The 19,758-nt window shown below is 35.8% G+C and overlaps 2 protein-coding genes across 6 annotated transcripts in view; one reads left to right on the forward strand and one right to left on the reverse strand.

The window, feature by feature from the left end:
* The window catches only part of SCRN3 (secernin 3), a 45,082-nt gene that overhangs the window by 12,763 nt on the left and 12,561 nt on the right, over positions 1-19,758 (forward strand). For 2 of the 4 annotated variants that reach the window (XM_019727471.2, XM_074338223.1), the window contains 3 exons: positions 4,061-4,223; positions 5,176-5,356; positions 11,490-13,215. In XM_019727471.2, the coding sequence (XP_019583030.2) occupies positions 4,061-4,223; positions 5,176-5,356; positions 11,490-11,660 (515 nt within the window). In that variant the 3' untranslated portion in view covers positions 11,661-13,215. Of the gene's footprint in view, positions 1-4,060; positions 4,224-5,175; positions 5,357-6,072; positions 6,115-11,489; positions 13,216-19,758 lie in introns of those variants that run through there. The other 2 variants (XM_074338220.1, XM_074338219.1) reach the window with 2 other exon arrangements.
* GPR155 (G protein-coupled receptor 155) overlaps positions 14,041-19,758 on the reverse strand; it is a 38,788-nt gene continuing 33,070 nt past the window's right edge. Inside the window, exons 16-17 of one of the 2 annotated variants that reach the window (XM_019727467.2) lie at positions 19,012-19,149; positions 14,041-16,368 (exon numbers count right to left, since the gene is read on the reverse strand). In XM_019727467.2, coding sequence (XP_019583026.2) covers positions 16,077-16,368; positions 19,012-19,149 — 430 coding nt within the window. In that variant the 3' untranslated portion in view covers positions 14,041-16,076. Of the gene's footprint in view, positions 16,422-19,011; positions 19,150-19,758 lie in introns of both variants that reach the window. The other variant, XM_019727469.2, reaches the window with a different exon arrangement.

The following is a 19,758-nucleotide window of genomic DNA, read 5'->3' on the forward strand; positions in this document are numbered from 1 at the left end:
CAGTGATCCCAGCACCACTTATTAAATGAATTATCTTTGCATAAACACCTAAGTAAACCCAAGTGTAAATTACTGAATTTTGTCCAGTTTTGTTTAAGAACAGTGGAAGTGTACATATGTTGTGCGGGAGACCCTGTTCGCTGCGCCATTTGTCGTGCAGGGAGGCCTGCGGGGTCTCTGGTCCCGCTCCCCATACAAGGACGCAGGATATGGTGAGGCCAAAAAGGAACACCCACGGAGCCATAGGTAGGGGAGTCATACCACTATATTCTCTCTGGCGGCACTATACTCTCAATGGAGGCTGGATCCACACTGTCCGCAAACCGCCATCCACGCTTGCCAGCCCAGCCGCCATCTTCTTGCTAGCCCCCATTCTTCTCTTTCTTCTGCTAGCGTAGCCACAGCAGTTATATTAGTGGCCAATGGCTCACTGGTTACAGCTGACGGCCAACTAGCCACAGCTGATGGCCATGCAATCACAATTGATGGCCATTTACTACCTGAGCCAGCACCTGTCTATGTGAGGCCGAGAGCCTGGAAACTGCTTTCTGGGGCTCTGTCCCCACAACATAATAAGTGCTCAGTGCTTGCTTTATGAGCCAAGGAACAATATGAGTGAATTTACAATCCTGCTTTTTAAGATTTTTGTATTAAAATATAGCTAACATACAATATTATACTGGTTTCAGGTACACATCATAGTTATCCAACATTTATATACCTAAAGAAGTGACTACCAGCAACCAGTGACTACCAGTAAGTCCAGCAACCATCTGACACTGTTATCACAATATTATTGACTATATTCCCAATGCTATACATTACATTCCCATGACTTACTTGTTCTATATCTGGAAATTTGAATCTCTTTTCCCTTTCATTCCCCTCCCCCTTAAAACTTTTCAATTACAGTTGACATTCAGTATTAGTTTATATTAATTTCAGGTGTATAGCATAGTGGTTAAACATTTATATAATTTGGGAAGTGATCCCCTGAGTAATCTAGTACCCACCTGGTACTACACATAGTTATTACCATAGTATTGACTATTCCCTATGCTGTACTTTACATCCCCATGACTATTCTGTAACTACCAACCTGTATCTCTCAATCCCTTCACCCTCTGTCTCCAGCCCCCTCCCATCTATCACCCTGATAAATCTAATACCCATCTGACACTATACACAGTTATTACAATATTATTGACTATATTCCTTATACTATGCCCTACATCCCCATGACTACTTTGTAACAACCATTTGCATTTCTTAATCCCTTCCCCTTTTTCACCCACTCCCCCTCTCATCTGGCAACCATTAAAATCTTCTCTGTATCTGAGTTTCTGTTTTGTTTGTTCATTTATTTTGTTCTTTAGATTCCATATATAGGTGAAACCACATTACATCTGTTTTTGTCTGACATACTCCACTCTAGAATACTGTTTTTTTAAATGGTAGCACAAATACCTCCTTATTACTCTGCTTTTTCAGAATTTTCCTGGTAATGTTCCTTGAATATTCATTTTTCCAGATAAATTTTACAATAATTTTTTCAGCTTGTCTCCAAAAAAATCTTTTTGAGGTTTGACTGGAATTGAATTAAAACTGTGGATTATTTTAGGAGAGAACTGACATCTAATGACCTAATTTTAGTCACATATTAGCTTGTTAATGAAGCAAAAGATTGCAGAGAGCTGTGATGGATGGATGTTAGGAAGGATGTCCGTTCTATCTGAGTTTTCAGTCTGATACCCCAAAGTTACAAGGGTTGCATAGGGAAGCAAAAGTAGTCTTAAACATAAAGATAATCCCTGATGAACTGTCTATTTATAAAATTAGTCGTCATTCAAACATCTTTCCCTACTTAACGCTACCTTTCCTTTACTGTCAGCACTTTTATTGATCAATTTCTAAATGATTATCAAATATTCAATAACACAATACACAACACAAAATAAAATGGAAACTGTGTTAAAGAATCAAGATTTCAAGAAGTCCATGAAAGTAGTGTTGGATAACTGCTTAAGTCACACACAAAGCCATTGATAGACACATGAAAAATGGGGCAGAGAGTTAGACCTATTAAGAACTGAAGAAAAAACTGAGTACAATATATGACAAATTGCCTCAAAAAATGAATGTTTGACTATTAAAGAACTAACACAGGGACTTGAGAAATTTGATGAAGGCCTCAAATATTTTTGCAGTAAGTATCTTTATGATCATGCTGCAATAATCAAAGTCGAATTCTCTTACCCTTTTGTTGGAAAAATTACACTTGATTCTTTTTTGTTTTATGAATTAGCATGTTAAAATTTTAACCTAAATTTTGTTAACTGTAAGCTTATATAAATTTATTTTTATAGTGTTTTTATTTCACTTTAAAGACTCAATCCATCATTTTTCTTCACTGTTTACCATGACATTTTGATTCTTCTCATTTTATTTATGTTTGTTTATTTTTATTTTTGCTTTTGCCTCTTTTAAAATTTTATTTTTAAAAGATTTTTATTAAAATATAGCTAACATACAATATTATTAGTTTCAGGTGTACATTATAGTTATTCAACAATAACCACCTGGCACTACACAGAGTTATTACCCCATTATTTTGATTCTCATTTTAAATGTGTTGCTTTAAGTGGCTATTTTCTGGTACCAGTTTTTTTCTGATAAGAATTTCTCATGTTTATCGAAAGGAAAGCTTTTAAACCTATTCTGAAACTCTTCAGGAAACATCCTTTTTGAATTGTTAACTGTGGTTACCTCAGTTGAAGTTGGATCAGGGGACTTTCACTTCTTTATATTCACAGATCTACATACCTATATCTGTATCATTGTCTGTCTGTCTGTCTGCTCATCTCTCTCTTTGTTGCTTAGAACAGTGCCTGGCATTAAAAGGCTCTCAATAAATATTTATTGAACAAATGAGAGGTGAACAGGGAAAAATCCCATTCTTGTATTTAGAGAATTTATAGACAAAGGAGCAGGAATGCTTATAGATAGAGAAGAAAAGGTCATTTCAGTTAAGCTTAGTAGTAAGTTTTCATTTGAAGGTGTTTTAATTTGGTTCAGGAGGAACGGAGAGTCATAAATTTTGGAGAAAAGAATTATGTCATGTGAGGTGTTTTAGCTACTTTTAGAGAACTGCATTGTGTAGGGGTAAGGTTATTCATCTTGTCATGAGGGAGTTAGAACCACATCTTTGACTAGAGATATGTATAAAAGGAGCAGAAGTGTCTGAAGGCATGAGAGGCTTTTTATATTTTTTGTAGAAATGCCTTCCAAATAGGGAATTCTGAGGCTCTCTGTAACCATGGACATGTTGTGTTTGCTAAAGAGATAAAATAGATTATTTTCTATTTTTCTAAAAAAACCTTAAAATGTCACACTTTACATATAAAAGCATAAAACAATACCATCTATTTTCATCACATACAATGAACATTTAGATTTTGAAAGTAGTCCAGCAGAATTATGTACATACAAATTCTATGAATGATTGTGTTTTGTCTCCTTCACTCCCACTCAGGTTACAATTCACACTTTCATATAAGAGTATTAATTTCAGGCACAGAAATTATTACAGAAAAAATAATTTGTTATTTTGTAAAGAACATCTTGAATAAATAGTATGGGAAACTAAGCACAATATTCTCTTAATAGTTGGTTGCCAGAATGGATATACTCAGATTATAGTCACTGATATTGTCGGGGGCTCATTGTTACCTAAATATAACCTTAAAATATTTTGTAAGGACAATGAGATTGTGTATGTTTTTGCATTATTGATTCATTTTTGTTAGAAAGTTACACAGATTTTTACCTGTTATAATGGTTTTAAGACTTTGTATATTTTATATTAAAAAATATCTTGCAACAGTGGAATGTATCCAATCTAACAGTTATGATACAAGGTGTGTTTATAGACTCTTATTTAATTTATTCCTAGACCCGTATCTCATGTTACGTATTATCAGTAGAGAAAGCAGTTTATATTTGCAGGATACCAATCTGCAAATTCATACATATTTGATGGTTTTAAAAATTATTTCCCTAGGAAACATCACTTTTGAAATAATGATGGAAATTCTCCGAGATAAACCAAGTGGCATTAATATGGAGGGAGAATTCCTGACCACTGCTAGCATGGTTTCTATTTTACCTCAAGACTCCAGCCTTCCTTGCATTCACTTCTTTACAGGAACTCCTGATCCTGAGAGGTAAAGTCACAAAATACTATAAACCAGCAAGGGGTCACAGTGGGGAGGGTAAAGTCATTAGTCTGTTGATGATTTTGTCAAGATAAATTTTGTTACACAAATACGAAAATAATTTTTGGATGCATTTTCTGTTCAGGTTTTTTCTGCCATTTCCATATGTGCATGACTGCCATAACTATTCTCATTTTTATGGGAAAAAAATGTTAATAATTTTCTTGTCATCCCTATTCCTTCTTTTCCCAAGTATATTTAACACAGTCAAGAAAAGAAAGTAGACAGGTTTTCTTGAGCAGATTTCAGTATTACAATATTAGATGATTAACAATAGGATTTATAATAGGATTTAGATGGCCACATATGTACTCATTTAGAAAATACATCCATGTAAAACTTAAAATGTCAACAGTTCAAGTTTAGTAGGATTTGTATAGACTTTTGATTTAAGTCATTAACATCTCTCAAAAACCTTTAAGCACGTTACATTTAGAAATGATCTTATATTCACTATCTTGTAGTGTTACAGTCTTTCATGTTATTAAAGATATTTTCCAGAAAATGGAATGGAACCTGTGAAGCCCTTATTAATACTGCTGCTGATTTTCATCCCAAATTCAAATCCTCAATTCATAATATTAAGGGTTGTTCTTTCCCTCCAAGTGTGGAGTTTGCAGTAGAAAATGATGAACTAAAATTTCCTTTGACAGTATTTACATTCCAGGCCCTTTGTTAGGGCCATGGGAATACAAGGCTAAATAAAGTGTGGTCCTCTACCCCAAAGGAGATCCCAGTGTATGTGGGAAGACAGGCATGGCTATAGCCAGTATGACAGGAATGCATTCGTATGTAACAAAGTAATAGAAACTTCTAACTAGAGGGAACCTTAGAAGATTTAGGATAATGCTGAATATTTTTATGTCCCCACAGGCCAACTTAATAAAATATTTTCTTCTAGATCTGTTTTCAAGCCTTTCATATTTGTACCAAATATTTCACAACTATTGGACACCACTTCACCAACATTTGAACTTGAAGATCCAGTTAAAAAGAAGCCACATTTTAAGACTAAGCCTGACAGAAGACACCCACTCTACCAAGAGCATCAACAGGCATTGGAAGCAATAGATAATAAAGAGGTAAGATTAGATTATACCCTCCATTTTATGATTAAGAATAGTTTAAAAATGTGATTCAATCTGTTTTTGAACTTTGGAATTTCAGCTTTCTTTCCTTCCTTCACATACAAATAGGTTTAAAAATACCGTGTTTCCCCGAAAATAAGACTGGGTCTGATATTAATTTTTGCTCCATTAGGGCTTATTTTCAGGGGATGTCTTATTTTTTCATGTACAACAATCTACATTTATTCAAATACACTCACGTTATCTTCTGGAACATCGTCATAACGTACTAAATGTGTCTGTCTGGCTGAGATTTTAACTGGGGCTTATTTTCGGGGTAGGTCTTATTTTCGGGGGAAACACGGTAGTTTAGATGCTTAGACTGTAGTAGAGCTGTATTATTTTTTACCTTTGATTAAAAATAATGGTTAAGAATGTGTTGTGAAGTATAGGGAATATAATCAATAAAGTTGTAAAGATCATGTAGGGTTCCAGGTGGACACTGGACTTATCGGGGGGATCACGTCATAGACTGTGTAGAGGCCTGACCAATGCACTGTACACCTGAAGAGCTGAAGTTGAATAATATTGAATGTCAACTATAATTATATATATATATATATATATATATATATATATATATATATATATATATGTATACACACACAGATATATATGTGTGTATATATATATATGAAGGTCAGACAATTAAGTTTGCAAACTCATCCTAGGAAAAGTGCTACATACCTCATTGCTGAATATCACTATGGTCACCTTTGAAGTACTCCCCTTGGGAAGCTATGCACCGATGCCAGCGCCTAGTCCACCCGTCAAAGCAATTTTGGAACTCTTTCTGGAATGGCCTTCAGAGCTGTCATCATATTACCCTTGATGTCCTGAATGCCATCAAAATGTCTTCCTTTCAATATTTCCTTTATCTTTGGGTAAAGAAAGATGTTATTGGGGGGCAGATCAGGTGAGTAGGGAGGGTGTTCCAATACAGTTATTTGTTTAGTGGCTAAAACCTCCCTCACAGACAGTGCTGTGTGAGTTAGTGCATTATCGTGATGCAAGAGCCATGAATTGTTGGCGAAAAGTTCAGGTTGTCTAACTTTTACACGCAGCCTTTTCAGCACTTCCAAATAGTAAACTTGGTTAACTGTTTGTCCAGTTGGTACAAATCCATAATGAATAATCCCTCTGATATCAAAAAAATGTTAACAACATCGTTGCAACAAGTTCGCGAACTTAATTGGCAGACCTTGTGTGTGTGTGTGTGTGTAATATAGTCGCGGGATGTAAAGTACAGCATAGGGAAGATAGGCAGTGGTATTGTAACAGCTATAAAGATGTCAGAAGGGTAGATTGGGGGTGGTTATCACTTTGTGAGGGGTGTAAATGTCTAACTATTACATTGCTTTGTACACCTGAAACTAACAAAAACAAGAGAATGTGTCATGAATCTTTTATTAGAGAAATGTAGTATATTAACCATAACATCGATAGCTACTTATTGAGCACTTACTATATACCAAGCACCGTGGTACTGTTACATGGAATATTTCTCCACCCTCATAGTGCTTATGCTTAAAGCAGGGAAGTCTGTCCAGACCTCCTATGTGCTATGAATTCTTGACATGCTCTTGCTTCATCTGGGACCAGTTTGTTTTCACTTCTGACCTCCAGTGTAAACACTTTTTTGTAGCCTGTTGGCATAGAATAAGAGGCAAGTATTTGTTCTAGGAGTCCACTAATCTCTTGGGGCCAGAGGTATCCTCTACTCCCTGGGCTTACTTGCTTTATTATCCCCCAGATTCAGCACAGCACTGTGAAACTCAATGAGCCCTCTGGTTTGTCTTGTCTTTGCTCTAGTTCCTCAGTGACGTTTCAAAATCATTTGCTCCAGAGGGATTTTCCCTCGCTCCTCCTCCCTGAACAGCCATCACATGCCCCAATTGCTTATAAGTTCTCTGGAACTGTCAGCTTCCTTTTACCCCTCGATACCGCTTCCAGCAGGCGGGTTTTGTAGGCTTATTAAATGTATGTTAAACTAAATTGCTGATTAAAATTTTTCTAAGTAATACTGAAATAAAATATTGAAAGCTGTTACCATTTTAGGCTTTATTTAATAGGCATTAAATATTGATTGACAACATAAGTAGTAGAAAGACAATAGAATTTGAGTATAGAAGTGAATAAAGATTTGGATTCCAGTCCTGACTCTCTAAATCACTACTTTTGTGTCTTAGGGCGAGTCAGTCCTACTGGTAGTTTTAATGTACATTTCTTTTTTTCCCCCAATTATTTTATTTTTTAAAAAGATTTTTCTTAAAATATAGCTAGCATACAACATTATATTAGTAGCTATTGCCATTTTATTATTCACAATTTTGATATCTTTTTTCCCCATCTTTAAGAAGTCCCTCTAATATTCCTTGTAATACTGGTTTGGTGGTGATGAACTCCTTTAGCTTTTTCTTGTCTGGGAAGCTCTTTATTTGTCTTTTGATTCTAAATGATAGCTTTGCTGGGAATAAGAATCTTGGTTGTAGGTCCTTGCTTTTCATCATGTTGAATATTTTGTGCAAATCCTTTCTGGCCTGTGGAGTTTCTGTTGAGAAATCAGCTGACAATCTTATGGGTTGTCCATATAAGTTACTAGTTGCCTTTCTTTGCTGCTTTTAGGATTCTCTCTTTTGTCTTTAACCTTTGCAATTCTAATTATAATGTGTCTTGGTGTGGCCCTATTTAGGTTTGTCTTGTTTGGGACTCTCTGTACTTCCTGGACTTGTATGTCTATTTCCTTCACCAAGTTAGGAAAGTTTTCAGTCATTATTTCTTCAAATAGGTTCTCAATCCCTTGCTTTCTCTTTTCTCCTTCTCGTACCCCTATGATGCAAATGTTGTTACGCTTGATGTCCCAGAGGTCTCTTAAACTATCCTCATTTTTCTGGATTCTTTCTTCTTTTTGCTATTCTGATTGGGTGTTTTCTGTTACCTTGTCTTCCAAATCGCTGATTCGATCTTCTGCTTCATCTAGTCTGCTGGGTTTCCTTCTGGTACATTCTTCATTTCAGTTATTGTATTCTTCACTTCTGACTAGTTCTTTTTTTGTGGTTTCTATGTCCTTTGTTTATGTTTGCTTTCTCTTTGTTGAGGTTCTAAGTTCCTTGAGCATCCTTATAACCATTGTTTTAACTCTGTATCTGGTAGGTTGCTTGCCTCCATTTTGTTTAGTTCTGTTTCTGGATTTTTCTCCTGTTCTTTCATTTGGGACGTATTTCTTTGTTTCATCATTTTGGCTGCCTCTCTGTTTGTTTTTATGTATTAGGTAGATCTGCTACATTTACCAGTCTTGGCCGGGTGGCCTTATGCAGTAGGTGCCCTTGGAGCTCAGTGGCTCAATCTCCCTGGTTATCTATTCTAGGTGCTCCAGGAGTGTCTCTTGTGTGTATTGTGTGTGCCCTCCTGTTATATCGTGTTTCCCCGAAAATAAGACCGGGTCTTAAATTAATTTTTGCTCCAAAAGATGCATTAGGGCTTATGTTAAGGAAATGTCATCCTGAAATATCATGCTAGGGCTTATTTTCCAGTTAGGTCTTATTTTCAGGGAAACATGGTAGTTGAGCCTTGGTTGCTATTGGCATATCATTGGATGGGATTGACCTTCAGGCTGATTGGCTGTGGGGTTTGGCCACATCCACAGCTTACAGGCTGCTGTGCAGGGGGCTTACCTCACTGAGTGGGATTTGTCCCACCTGGCTCTGGTGCCTGTTGAAACTGCCCTTTGGGTGTGCTGCTGGTGCGGCTAATTGGTCAGTGCTCTGCTGTGGTCTATAGCCAACTCCAAGTATGTTGGTCCTGGGGCCTCTTGCGAGGGCCTCTGGTGCCAGCCCAGGTCACCCACTGCCTATGTTCGGCCGGGGACTACCTGGTAGGAGCTACAAAGCGATCCCCAGTTGTTTGCTACCTGTGCTAACCCTGGAGGTGTGTGGGAGAGGCCATGCTGCAAACCAAGGACATCTGCCACCAGTACCGGGCCTGGGATGGCTTGGCAAAATGCCAGGACACCCTGAAGCCTGCTGCTACCTGCCAGTTCCCATAAGGTTCAACCACTGATAAAGCCTCGTGCACTATGCATGTTGGGTGAGGCAGGTCTCAGGTCACTCAGGGGAAGAATTGTAGTCACCAGGTGAATGTAAATTCTGGTTTAGTGCCAGTGCTGAGCCAGGAATGACTCAAAAGTTTCAGAGCACACTGAGGCCAGTCATCGCCCACCTGGGGTCTGTTGGATTCTTGAGAGTTTTCTAAGAAAGAGTGCAATGTGGGCTGGGCTGGCTGCTTGCAGAGGAAGTGAGACGGAAGTTGAGGAGTGGGGTGGGATCACAGTGAATCAGCAGGGCAGAGCTTCAGAGCTCTCCAGACCAATCAGATTCAGATTTGTCGTGAGCGTAGGGGGAGGGCTCAACACAGGAAAGATGGCACTAGCCTGCAGGCTGCATGGAAGGAGGACCTCTCAGGGAAAATGCCCACTGTCCTCCAGCCCTCAGTTTGAAGTCACAGGACTCAGTCTGTCCCCTTGTCTCCAATACCCCCCGAGTTACTGTCTCTTTGCTGGAGCCTGGGAATGAGAGTCTGTGCACAGGCCCTTTAATAGGATGCCTGGGTTTCCCTCCACCTTCTATCCCATCCACGTGGCTGTATGTTTTTCACACAGCCAGATGTTGTGGGGGCTCCTCTTCCCCGCACCAGTACTCTGGGCTGGGGCGGCTAGTGGGCTGGAGTCCCTTGCTCCACTGGGGGGAACCTTCACAACCAAGATATCCCTCCTGGTTCTCAACCACCACACAGAGGTTTGGGACTCATTTCCCCGTCTCTGCCGCTAGTACCAGTCTTGACGTGGCTTCTTCTTTATATCCTTCTAAAACTTCTGTTTAGCCAGACCTCAGATGATTCTCTAGGTTGATTGTTCTGTAATTTAGTTGTAATTTTAATTTGTAATTTTAATTTGTTCACAGAAGGAGGCAGGCACAGTGTTTACTCAGCCATCTTGGATCTCTAATTTACATTTCTTGATTACTAATGAGGTTGAAATTCTTTTCATGTTTATTGGCCATTAGTATTTCCTTTTAAAAGACTTGTTTATTCTTTTCCTTCACCTATTTTTCAGTTGCTTCTTGGTTGTTTTTTCTTTTGCCTCAAAGAGGCAAAATAAGTGAATATTGTCTATATCATATTTCAAATTTTTAATCTCAGTTAATTTGACTTTGTTAGACAAAAATTTTAAATTTAGTCAATTATATTTGTTAGTCCTTTCCTTTAAGTTTTCTCGATTTCATGCTTCAAAAGGCCTGCCTCACCGCAAAATAAGTATTTTCTTCCAGTATGTATGTGTGTTTGAAAAAATAATTAGTTCTTTAATTCAACTGGAATTTATTTTTGTGTATGCTATCAAGTAGAGATTCTAACTTTGTTTTCTAAAGAGGTGACCAATTATTCCAATACTCTTTATAGACAAAATATATGTTTTTCCTCCATTGATATGAAATACAGTTTCTTCAGAAAATATGTCATATTGAAGTCCATGTTAAGGTTAAGAATCTTTGTTTTGTGGAGTTCTGCCCCATAGTGGCTTAAATTTTTAAAATTATGCACACTTTCTAGTAACTTCTTCGTATCTTTTAGTTGCTCTTTTCCTTGAACATTACGGTTTTAGTTTCTTTGTCTAATCTGATAATATTGTTTTAAAATATAGAAGATCCAAATTCATAAAAATATCTCAGCCTCAATTTTCAGCCGCCTTCCCCATACATAAATAATACAAGATTTTCAATTGTCCTGTTAATTGCCTTTTAGGTTTCTTGCTTATAGACTAATCCTACATAATTATTCTTACCTTTTTATATCTAAAAAGTATCTAAAAAATAACTTAACAATTTGGGGTTAGTATATTAACTCAATCTAAAGAAATAATTTTTCTGAAAGAATTTCATTCCTTCTATATCTAAAGAATGGGGGAGAGGGGGACGGGGAACCAAATTAGAAGTAGAAACCTGAATGAACAAACCTTGTCTGTAGAGATTGGCTGAGATTTGGTTAGATTTGTGTGTGTGTATGTGTGTTTATTTTTGTTTTTTTAATTGTTTAGGAAAAAGCCAAAACAATGTTGGGCAACATGAGGAAATTGGAGAAAGAACTATTCAAAGAGATGGAATCAATCCTTCAAAACAAACATCTTGATGTGGATAAATGTGTTAATCTTTTTCCTCAGTGTGCAAAAGATGAAATTAGAATTTACAAGTCAAATATTAGTTCTTAATGATCACATAAATGGTCAGCAATCTCCCTCAAAGTCAGAATCAGTCACCTAGGTAAATGATATAACCCTAGTTGTGAACAGATATGATTATTCTTTAATAGCATTCAAGTTATAGCTTGACTGTTAAAACTACATGTAATTGCTGAAATGGTGAGAAATAACATGTTGGAATTGGTCACATACATCATGGGAGAACCAGGTGTTACATTAGGTACCGACCAGTGTTACTTTGCTTTTAGCTACAATAACTTTTTAAAAATCACAATTAAATATTTAATTCTGCATAAAGCATGAAATAATTAAAATAATGCATGGATTTATGTTTATTGTAATTATGTATTGTCCTCAAATAATTTTCTCAATTATAACAAGAAAGCACATTTTTCATTAGTAATGAAAAAGATTCTTTTTTGTGCTTTAGGCAAGTACTAACTGCTTTAACAAAATTTTCTAGATTTACACGTTGTATTATTACAGTGAATTAATTCTGCAGATGTACTTTTATTAAATTCAAACATGCTGTTTGTCAAGACTTGGCTGACCAGTGAGCCTTTAGCTCTAATTATCTAGCAGTTTTTTTGGCCATGCCCCTAATAGGCCTTTACATTAATATTTTTAGAAGAGCTTGTCCGGGATATTAGGAAATGGGATAAGGGAACCAAGATCTTAGGAGATACCATTTCTGTGTCTCAAATTGCTTTTTTTGAATTTCTGTGTTGCTTTTTCAATTCCTTGAATGTGCCCATTCCTTCATCATGTCTGTACTGAGTACTCTTTGCCTGCACCGTTCATTTCATTTGTTCCTCTTCATGTAAGTAGTTAGCTTCATCCTTTACAGTACTGCTGATACGACTTTCTCAGGGAAGTTCTCCCCACACCACATGGTCAAGTTTCTTGTTACGTATGCTCAGAGCCACATGTAATACTGCTCACAAGTGTAATTGTATGTTTAACATCTGTCTCTCACAGTAGAATTGAAGCTTTATAAGGATAGGAACCATATTTGTTTCTACTGTTGTATCCTCAGTGTTCAACATTGTGTCTGGCACAAGCTTTGATACTCAAGCTAGATAAATATTTTGTTAAATGAACATTCAGTTACTGATGGAAAGAATTTACACAGTCCCCTTCTCTACCTGTAAAGTTAAGGAAATTAGGTAGACAATCTATCTGTACAACTTGGTAGCCTTTGGTAAGTCTCAGGTCAATCTGTTGCCTTTTTCCTTATTCAAAATGGGAATAACTACCCCAATAAAGACAAGGATTATTATAAGGACATGTAAATTAATTTGTAAAACAGTTTGGGAGACTTTCATTCTACAAATCCAATATGGTATTTGGACTTTGGTACTTTGTGGGTAATTAACGCCTTGTGGTATATTTTAGAAAATTTAAGATTTTTCTTAAATTTCATGTGTTTCTTAAGAGTAAAATGTGTAGTAGCTGAAATTAAGCTTTTTTTTTTTTTTGTCAACCTTTAAGTGATGTGATTTAATATTTATCATTCTGTAATAAAGCGAGGAAATAATCTAATAAATGAGTTATTTTAGAGAAAGCTAGTTTGTTTGATCTTTGATGAAAACATCATTTTGTATATTAATCTTCAACCAAAAATTTTTTCCCTAGGAATAATTACACAGCCTAGAATTTTGGAAATTTAGTGCCTACTTGTAAAATTTGCCAAAAACAGATTGTATAGAGCGAATGTAAAATACTTCAGGCTTTTACCATACCAATTGTAGAAATTTATCATCTCCTCTTTTCCTGAAGAAAGGTGATAACATTTCTGATCTTAAACTGTATTTCCAACCATCACTCATCACTTGACTACCTATGTCCAGTGGTCTAAAGTAATATATTTTATATGATATGAGATACGAAGGGACAAAAACCAAGAGCTGTATTCTGTTGCATAGAAAACATGTTACATAATAGTTGTACATTTTTCTTGCTTTTAGAAACTTACTGATCATTAACTGTTATTGTTAAAATGCCAAGCACACTTTACCTTATTCTAAAAATTTTGAAGTTTAAGCTCAAACTAGGCAAGGGATTACTCACTGAGAACAAAGAAAAGAACAACTGATCATGCTGAAGATTAGTAGATTTTAAACAAAATTGGATCAGATAATTTCCCCAGCAGTGACCCTGCATATTAAACATGTGAAAAGGACTCCACTGATAATGTCATCCTGAGTCATTAACAAAAAGTGTTCACTGAGTGCATAGCTGGGCAAGGCTGTGTTCACAGATCCCACAGGTAATGAAGAATAGGATAATCTCAGGAGACCCGTCTAAGAAAACACTGAAAACTTACATGAAAGACCTCTGTGATGGCTTCTGCATTATCCACATTCCTCAAAGAAAAGATGTGGCAATGCAAGTTAAAATAGGTATTTTATTGAGAAACTTGCTTTGTCAGTGAAAGAGTAAAAGTTACAAATATTTTCATTTAATAAAATTAGCATATCCTTAATCCTAAAAACATCTCTTAAAAGCCTTCATTATCTGAAACTACAGATCATTCTGACCCAGTGTTTTATGTGTCCCATGAAAAAAGATGCTGCTGATTCTCTTCGTGCAGATAACAGAACACATGTAGTATGACTTATTCACAAACACAACAAATTCTCCACTTATGTTTGAGTTGCCTGCATGCATGTGAATTACTTATCTCCATTACTGTCGCTGTAAGTTTCCCGGCACACTGACGAGGCTTTATACTTACTCCTGAGCATTCTGAGAGTTACACATACGAGAGTGGTCATATTTTTAAAAAAAGTTCTACAGCAAGACAGTTCTGCTGAAAAACATCCCCATTCCCTACTCATAACTTAAAATAGGTATAGGTTAATACTACACACTAAAGTATAATTTACAGGCATACCTTGTTTTATTGCGCTTCATTTTATTGCACGTCGCAGATACTGTGTTTTTTACATATTGAAGGTTAAGACCCTCCACTAGCAAAAAGATTACGACTCACAGAGGCTCAAATGATGGTTAGCATTTTTGGACCATAAAGTAGTGTTTCATTAAGGTATGTGCATTGTTTTTTCAGACATAATGCTGTTGTACATTTTAATAGACTATAGTATATTGTAAGCATAACTTTTTTTTTGTAAGCGTAACTTTTATATGCACTGGGAAACCGAAAATTTGTGTGACTCACTTTATTGTGACATTGACTTTATTGTAGAGATCTAGAACTGAACCCACAATATCGCCAAGGTATGCCTGTACTTGTTAAATATACTAGGCTCCCATACAGGGTTAAAAAAATTACATATTAAAAGGGCAATGATTTAACCCTATAAATTATTTTCTAAATGACTTTTACATATGAGAAACTGAAAGTGTGGATAAATAAATATTTGAAACATGTTTTAAATAAGTTAAACCAAAACTGACACCTACTATTTAAGTAGAGGTTCAAAGGTCATGTGGCTAGATCTCTCTTTAATTTACTGAAAAAGATAAAGCTTATCTGAGGGCAACATTTAGTAATTTTTAAATTTACAGATTTTTATACATGGACACCTAACAAAGATTAAATTCTAAATGTAAAAGATGTTAGGATTAGAATTTTAAAATTCTTGGCTTGAAATATATAGTTTTTTCTTCTTATTCACTGCAAGGAATAAGATAATAGGGTTATCCTTCTGCACTGTGGTGCTTTGTGCAAACAGAAATGATGCATCACATGGCAATAACTGTTGACAAAATTTAAATGAATCTGTTCTAGTTACTATTTTTAGTACAAAAGTTAAAAATTAGACTACACTTCCGTTGGTGGATTTTGGAGAAGATAAGATTTATGGAAGTTCTTATTCCCCTTCTAGTGGCACAGATTAGGACTTTGGATAGAAAAGCAAGAAAAGATGAATCTTAAAAATATAGTACTTTTAAGTTTTAATGAGTACTATTTGTCAAGGATATAGGAAAAATAGCATAAGAAGGTCTCTTATTAGAATCATTAGTATTCTTTTTCAGGAAGTGCTATCAGTAAGTGCAAAGTTGTCATAATTAAATGTCCATGTCCTGCCAGCAATATACCTGCCCCATTTGGCAATTTAAAGGAATAGTAAATTGGATGTTGATTTTGAAATTATAGCAAACAGTTGCAGGAAGCAATTTTTTTAAATGTTGGCATAGTTATTAACATTTAATATTGAGTAGTTATATTCATTCAGAACTTCTAAATTTTGATTTTTTCTTTTTTCCTACGTCAGTTTCCTGTGTATTTTGTATACACATAAAATCACAGAACGTTACTATGGGGTAGGGACACATCAAATTTTACAGAACAGGCACCTGAGGCTCAGAGAGGTTGTGATTTGCCCAAGGTCACACAGTTAATAAGTAACAGATCTAGGGCTAGAATATGACTCCATGTGGTGTTCTCTCTTTCATAATTTAGGTCTTAGGGGATAGGGATGAATGCTCAATTTCTTTATATCTTTCCTGCTGGGGAGTGGTTGCATAAATAGCAGGGGGACTATGTTCAGGACTCTTTTGAAGAAATCTGTAAAACAAGTACTCATCCCGAAATTCATAGTCGTTGGTGATATGTTGGATGACTCCCCCTTGCACCAGTCTATCTCCATATATCACAGCTTCACCACGGTCGGAGGCAAGGCCGACTTCAATTAGCCAGTTCACCAGGTCACAGCCACAGAAGGTCCCAGCAGAACTCTTTGTACCACACCTGTATGTCAAAGGAATGATTCACCCATATGTTCTGTAAATCTCGTATCAGCACTGCATGATAGAAGACAAGCAAGGAAAAATAGAAGGAGACAGGGAAAGACAGCATGATAGTTAAAAGTGTGGCAGGATGAAACTATTCTGAATATAAAGGGTTTAACTCACTTGACCCTAGAAAGACCCACTGGAGACAAAGAAAATATGCTAATAATATGCTTATGAAAACGGAAATGCTTAAATAAAAAAAAGAATCATAATGTAAATTCACCTACAAAGAAATATTCTTTTTATAGTAGATGGCCTTTTATGATCAGATCCATTCTGTAGACAGCTGAATATTATGTATTTTATAAATTATACTCATAGTTATAAGTAATTTGTCTCAGGAACATTAATATTTTTTACAAGTTCTTAAGAAGTGACTATTTTTACTAAACTACTCAAATCAAATTTTGTATTTTTCTGCTTATCACAGTGCCCACAAGTAGCCTTTCTTCTTGCCTTCAGCAGCCAAGACAATATTAATGATATGTTTGTCAGGAATTTGCTGCATTAGGAAGGAAGGAAAGAATAAGTGAGATCTGTCTTGTTACAAATCTAAGATTTTAAAAATGTACTTCGATTATAAATCTACTTCTTGATTATTTAAAATTTGTCTTCCTAATGCAAATGTGGGGTGCCTCAGGAATAAACAAATAAACAAAGGAAAGAGAAATGTGAAAAACAACAACAAATGATTCTGTACTGTTTCATAAATATGCAATAGACAACATGAATCTGTCCAAAAGCATCAGTCAAGCTGTAAAACCTAAAATGCTTAACAATAGGAAACTGTGGATGAAAATCAAGATGAAATGAGAAACAGGTGACAAAAAAATTTTAAAACATTTAACCACAAATGAGAATATACATTAGATGTTTGTATAAAAATTAGAAAAGGAGATAATAGACATAAAAAATTCTCTCAAGTATATAAAAATTACAATATATTAACATCAGTATTTTACTTAGTAATAAGATATCTTAATTCATGCTTTGTAACTACAGATGTCACTTTCAACGGAAGCCTAAATATTACAACCTGAGTCTGAGCCTTCTTCCTGCTTGCTGATTATTATTTTATAGCCCAACACCTTCTATCCGACACCAGTGGAATAATATTTGCTTCTTGATGCCTGATCAGGCAGCTACAACCAGAGCCCACGGAGTTGTACAGAGAAGCAGGGAACGTGCCGCTGTGCAGGCTGCAGAGCACTGTGCCACCAGCCAGTGCCCCTTCAGCCACCTGGGACCCAGGCAGCTCCTGACAGTCAGCAATCACAGTGGGCCTGGTGGAGCCAACGTGGAGTTCCCTTTTTTAATTTTAAAAAGCACTTTTAAATTGTTGAAACTATCCATAGATGGTTCTTTGAAATAATTGAGGTTAGCCCTTTAAAGGTGGAAAGCTAACCTTTCTTCATAGTTTACCATTTCCAGAAACAGGCCTAGGTCCATCATAGATTTTGTCATCTAATTCGAACAACCCTGAGATTCAGATATTTTAAAGAAGAGGAAAAGTAAGGTTTGGAGAATTGAACTTGCCCAATGTCACACAGCTAATACGTGGCAGATCCAGGAGGTGAGTTCTAGTATTAGGCCTCACCCTGTGAGTCCCCTTTCCACTAGCTATACAGACTATCTTCTGGTTATAATGAAATATAGTGGCCTAATATATGTAAATAAATCATCCTAAATGGTCATTTTCAAATTGTTAGTTACAGACATCAAAGTATTTGGTTCTTTATGTTTTGTTTTGTTTTCTCTTTCATGACAACCAAAAATATTGGCACTGTAACATTTGTTTTTTGATTTCCTGATGCATACTCTATACCTTGAGGATCAGAAGAATAAATACGATGTCACAGACTGAAGATTATGACTTGAGGTGAAAAATAAGCAGCAGAATTAATTAAGAGACAGAAATTTCATTTCATTTTCTTGACAATATCATTAGCAATATGAAATAATATACCACTAGGAGATGGGGAATATAAAATCACTTCTAAATATAAATATATCTCAAAATTTTATGAGAAACACTAACAGCCACCATGAAATGTGAATGTTAATATTCTACTACACTTTGGTTCACTCTCAAGTTTTCACATTTTATATGGAAATTGGAAGTTCTATGACATTTAAAAATACTATGTTTTCCTGAAAATAAGACCTCGCTGGACTATCAGCTCTAATGTGTCTTTTGGAGCAAAAATTAATATAAGACCTGGTCTTATTTTAATATAAGACCAGGTCTCATATAATATAAGACCAGGTATACTATACTGTACTCTACTATAATAATACAATAAATACCCAGTCTTATATAAGACCGGGTCTTATATTAATTTTTGCTCCAAAAGACACATTAGAGCTGATGGCCCGGCTAGGTCTTATTTTCGGGGAAACATGGTATAAAAATCAAAGTGATATGGCTCTTATATATGCTGTTTCTTAAACTATAAACTGACCTACAGCTATTTTAACTTTTACATGTATGTGTGTTATTAAAAAGAACAATCACGTAGTTAGTCACAATCACGTTACTTAACCTGTTACAAACCAAAATTAATCATCTAAAATATAGTTATCTGGAACCTATATTTACCTTCTTTCTTTGACTATATTTCGGATACAGAGGTCACGGTGATAATGGATAAATTGTTGACAGGTCATTTTTATTTCCTCAGGAACAGGAGAATCCCTGTTTTCTGCTGTTTCTTTATTGTTCCATAGGAATTCAAGTCTGAAACCAAAATTTAAGGAGGCTGTTTTGAAGGAAAGAAAAGCACTGAGAGAGAACCCTTCCTGCTTATTACCCCATCAACATGGCTGTTCCTAAACTGTCATTTACCAAAGCTGTCATCTAACGCAGACATCATTAGTGTCTGAAGCAGAAACATGCTTCGCCGGCATTTGGTTTCCTATTCAAAGCAGGCTAGGGTGGGGGTGAGGTGGTGTGGAGTGGAGGGCTTGAATATTTTGTAAAATACCCACCAGACACATTTGACCCATTTCAGTTTCTACCATAAATGAGGTTCCTGATTCTACATTCTACTGTTTTGAAATGCAAAAATAATTACACAGATTAAGAATTTTATTTAATCGTGTTCCAATCTCAGTACCCAAGAGACATACTGGGATCTGGAATTCAGAACAATTGTGTTTCTGCCAACCCAGACAACAAATCTGTTGACTTTTTAAATTGATCATTATTATAAGTCTGGTAACTAAGTTCAGTGACTTTCCTATTATGCTTTTCCTCCCCCATGAAAGAATTATGACCTTAGCAACTATACCTTAATAATGATGATGATGATGATGATGAAAAAGGAGGAGAAGAAGAAAGAACAGT

This window comes from Rhinolophus sinicus, linkage group LG01 (genome assembly GCF_036562045.2).
Source record: "Rhinolophus sinicus isolate RSC01 linkage group LG01, ASM3656204v1, whole genome shotgun sequence".
NCBI classification, from domain to species: domain Eukaryota; kingdom Metazoa; phylum Chordata; class Mammalia; order Chiroptera; family Rhinolophidae; genus Rhinolophus; species Rhinolophus sinicus.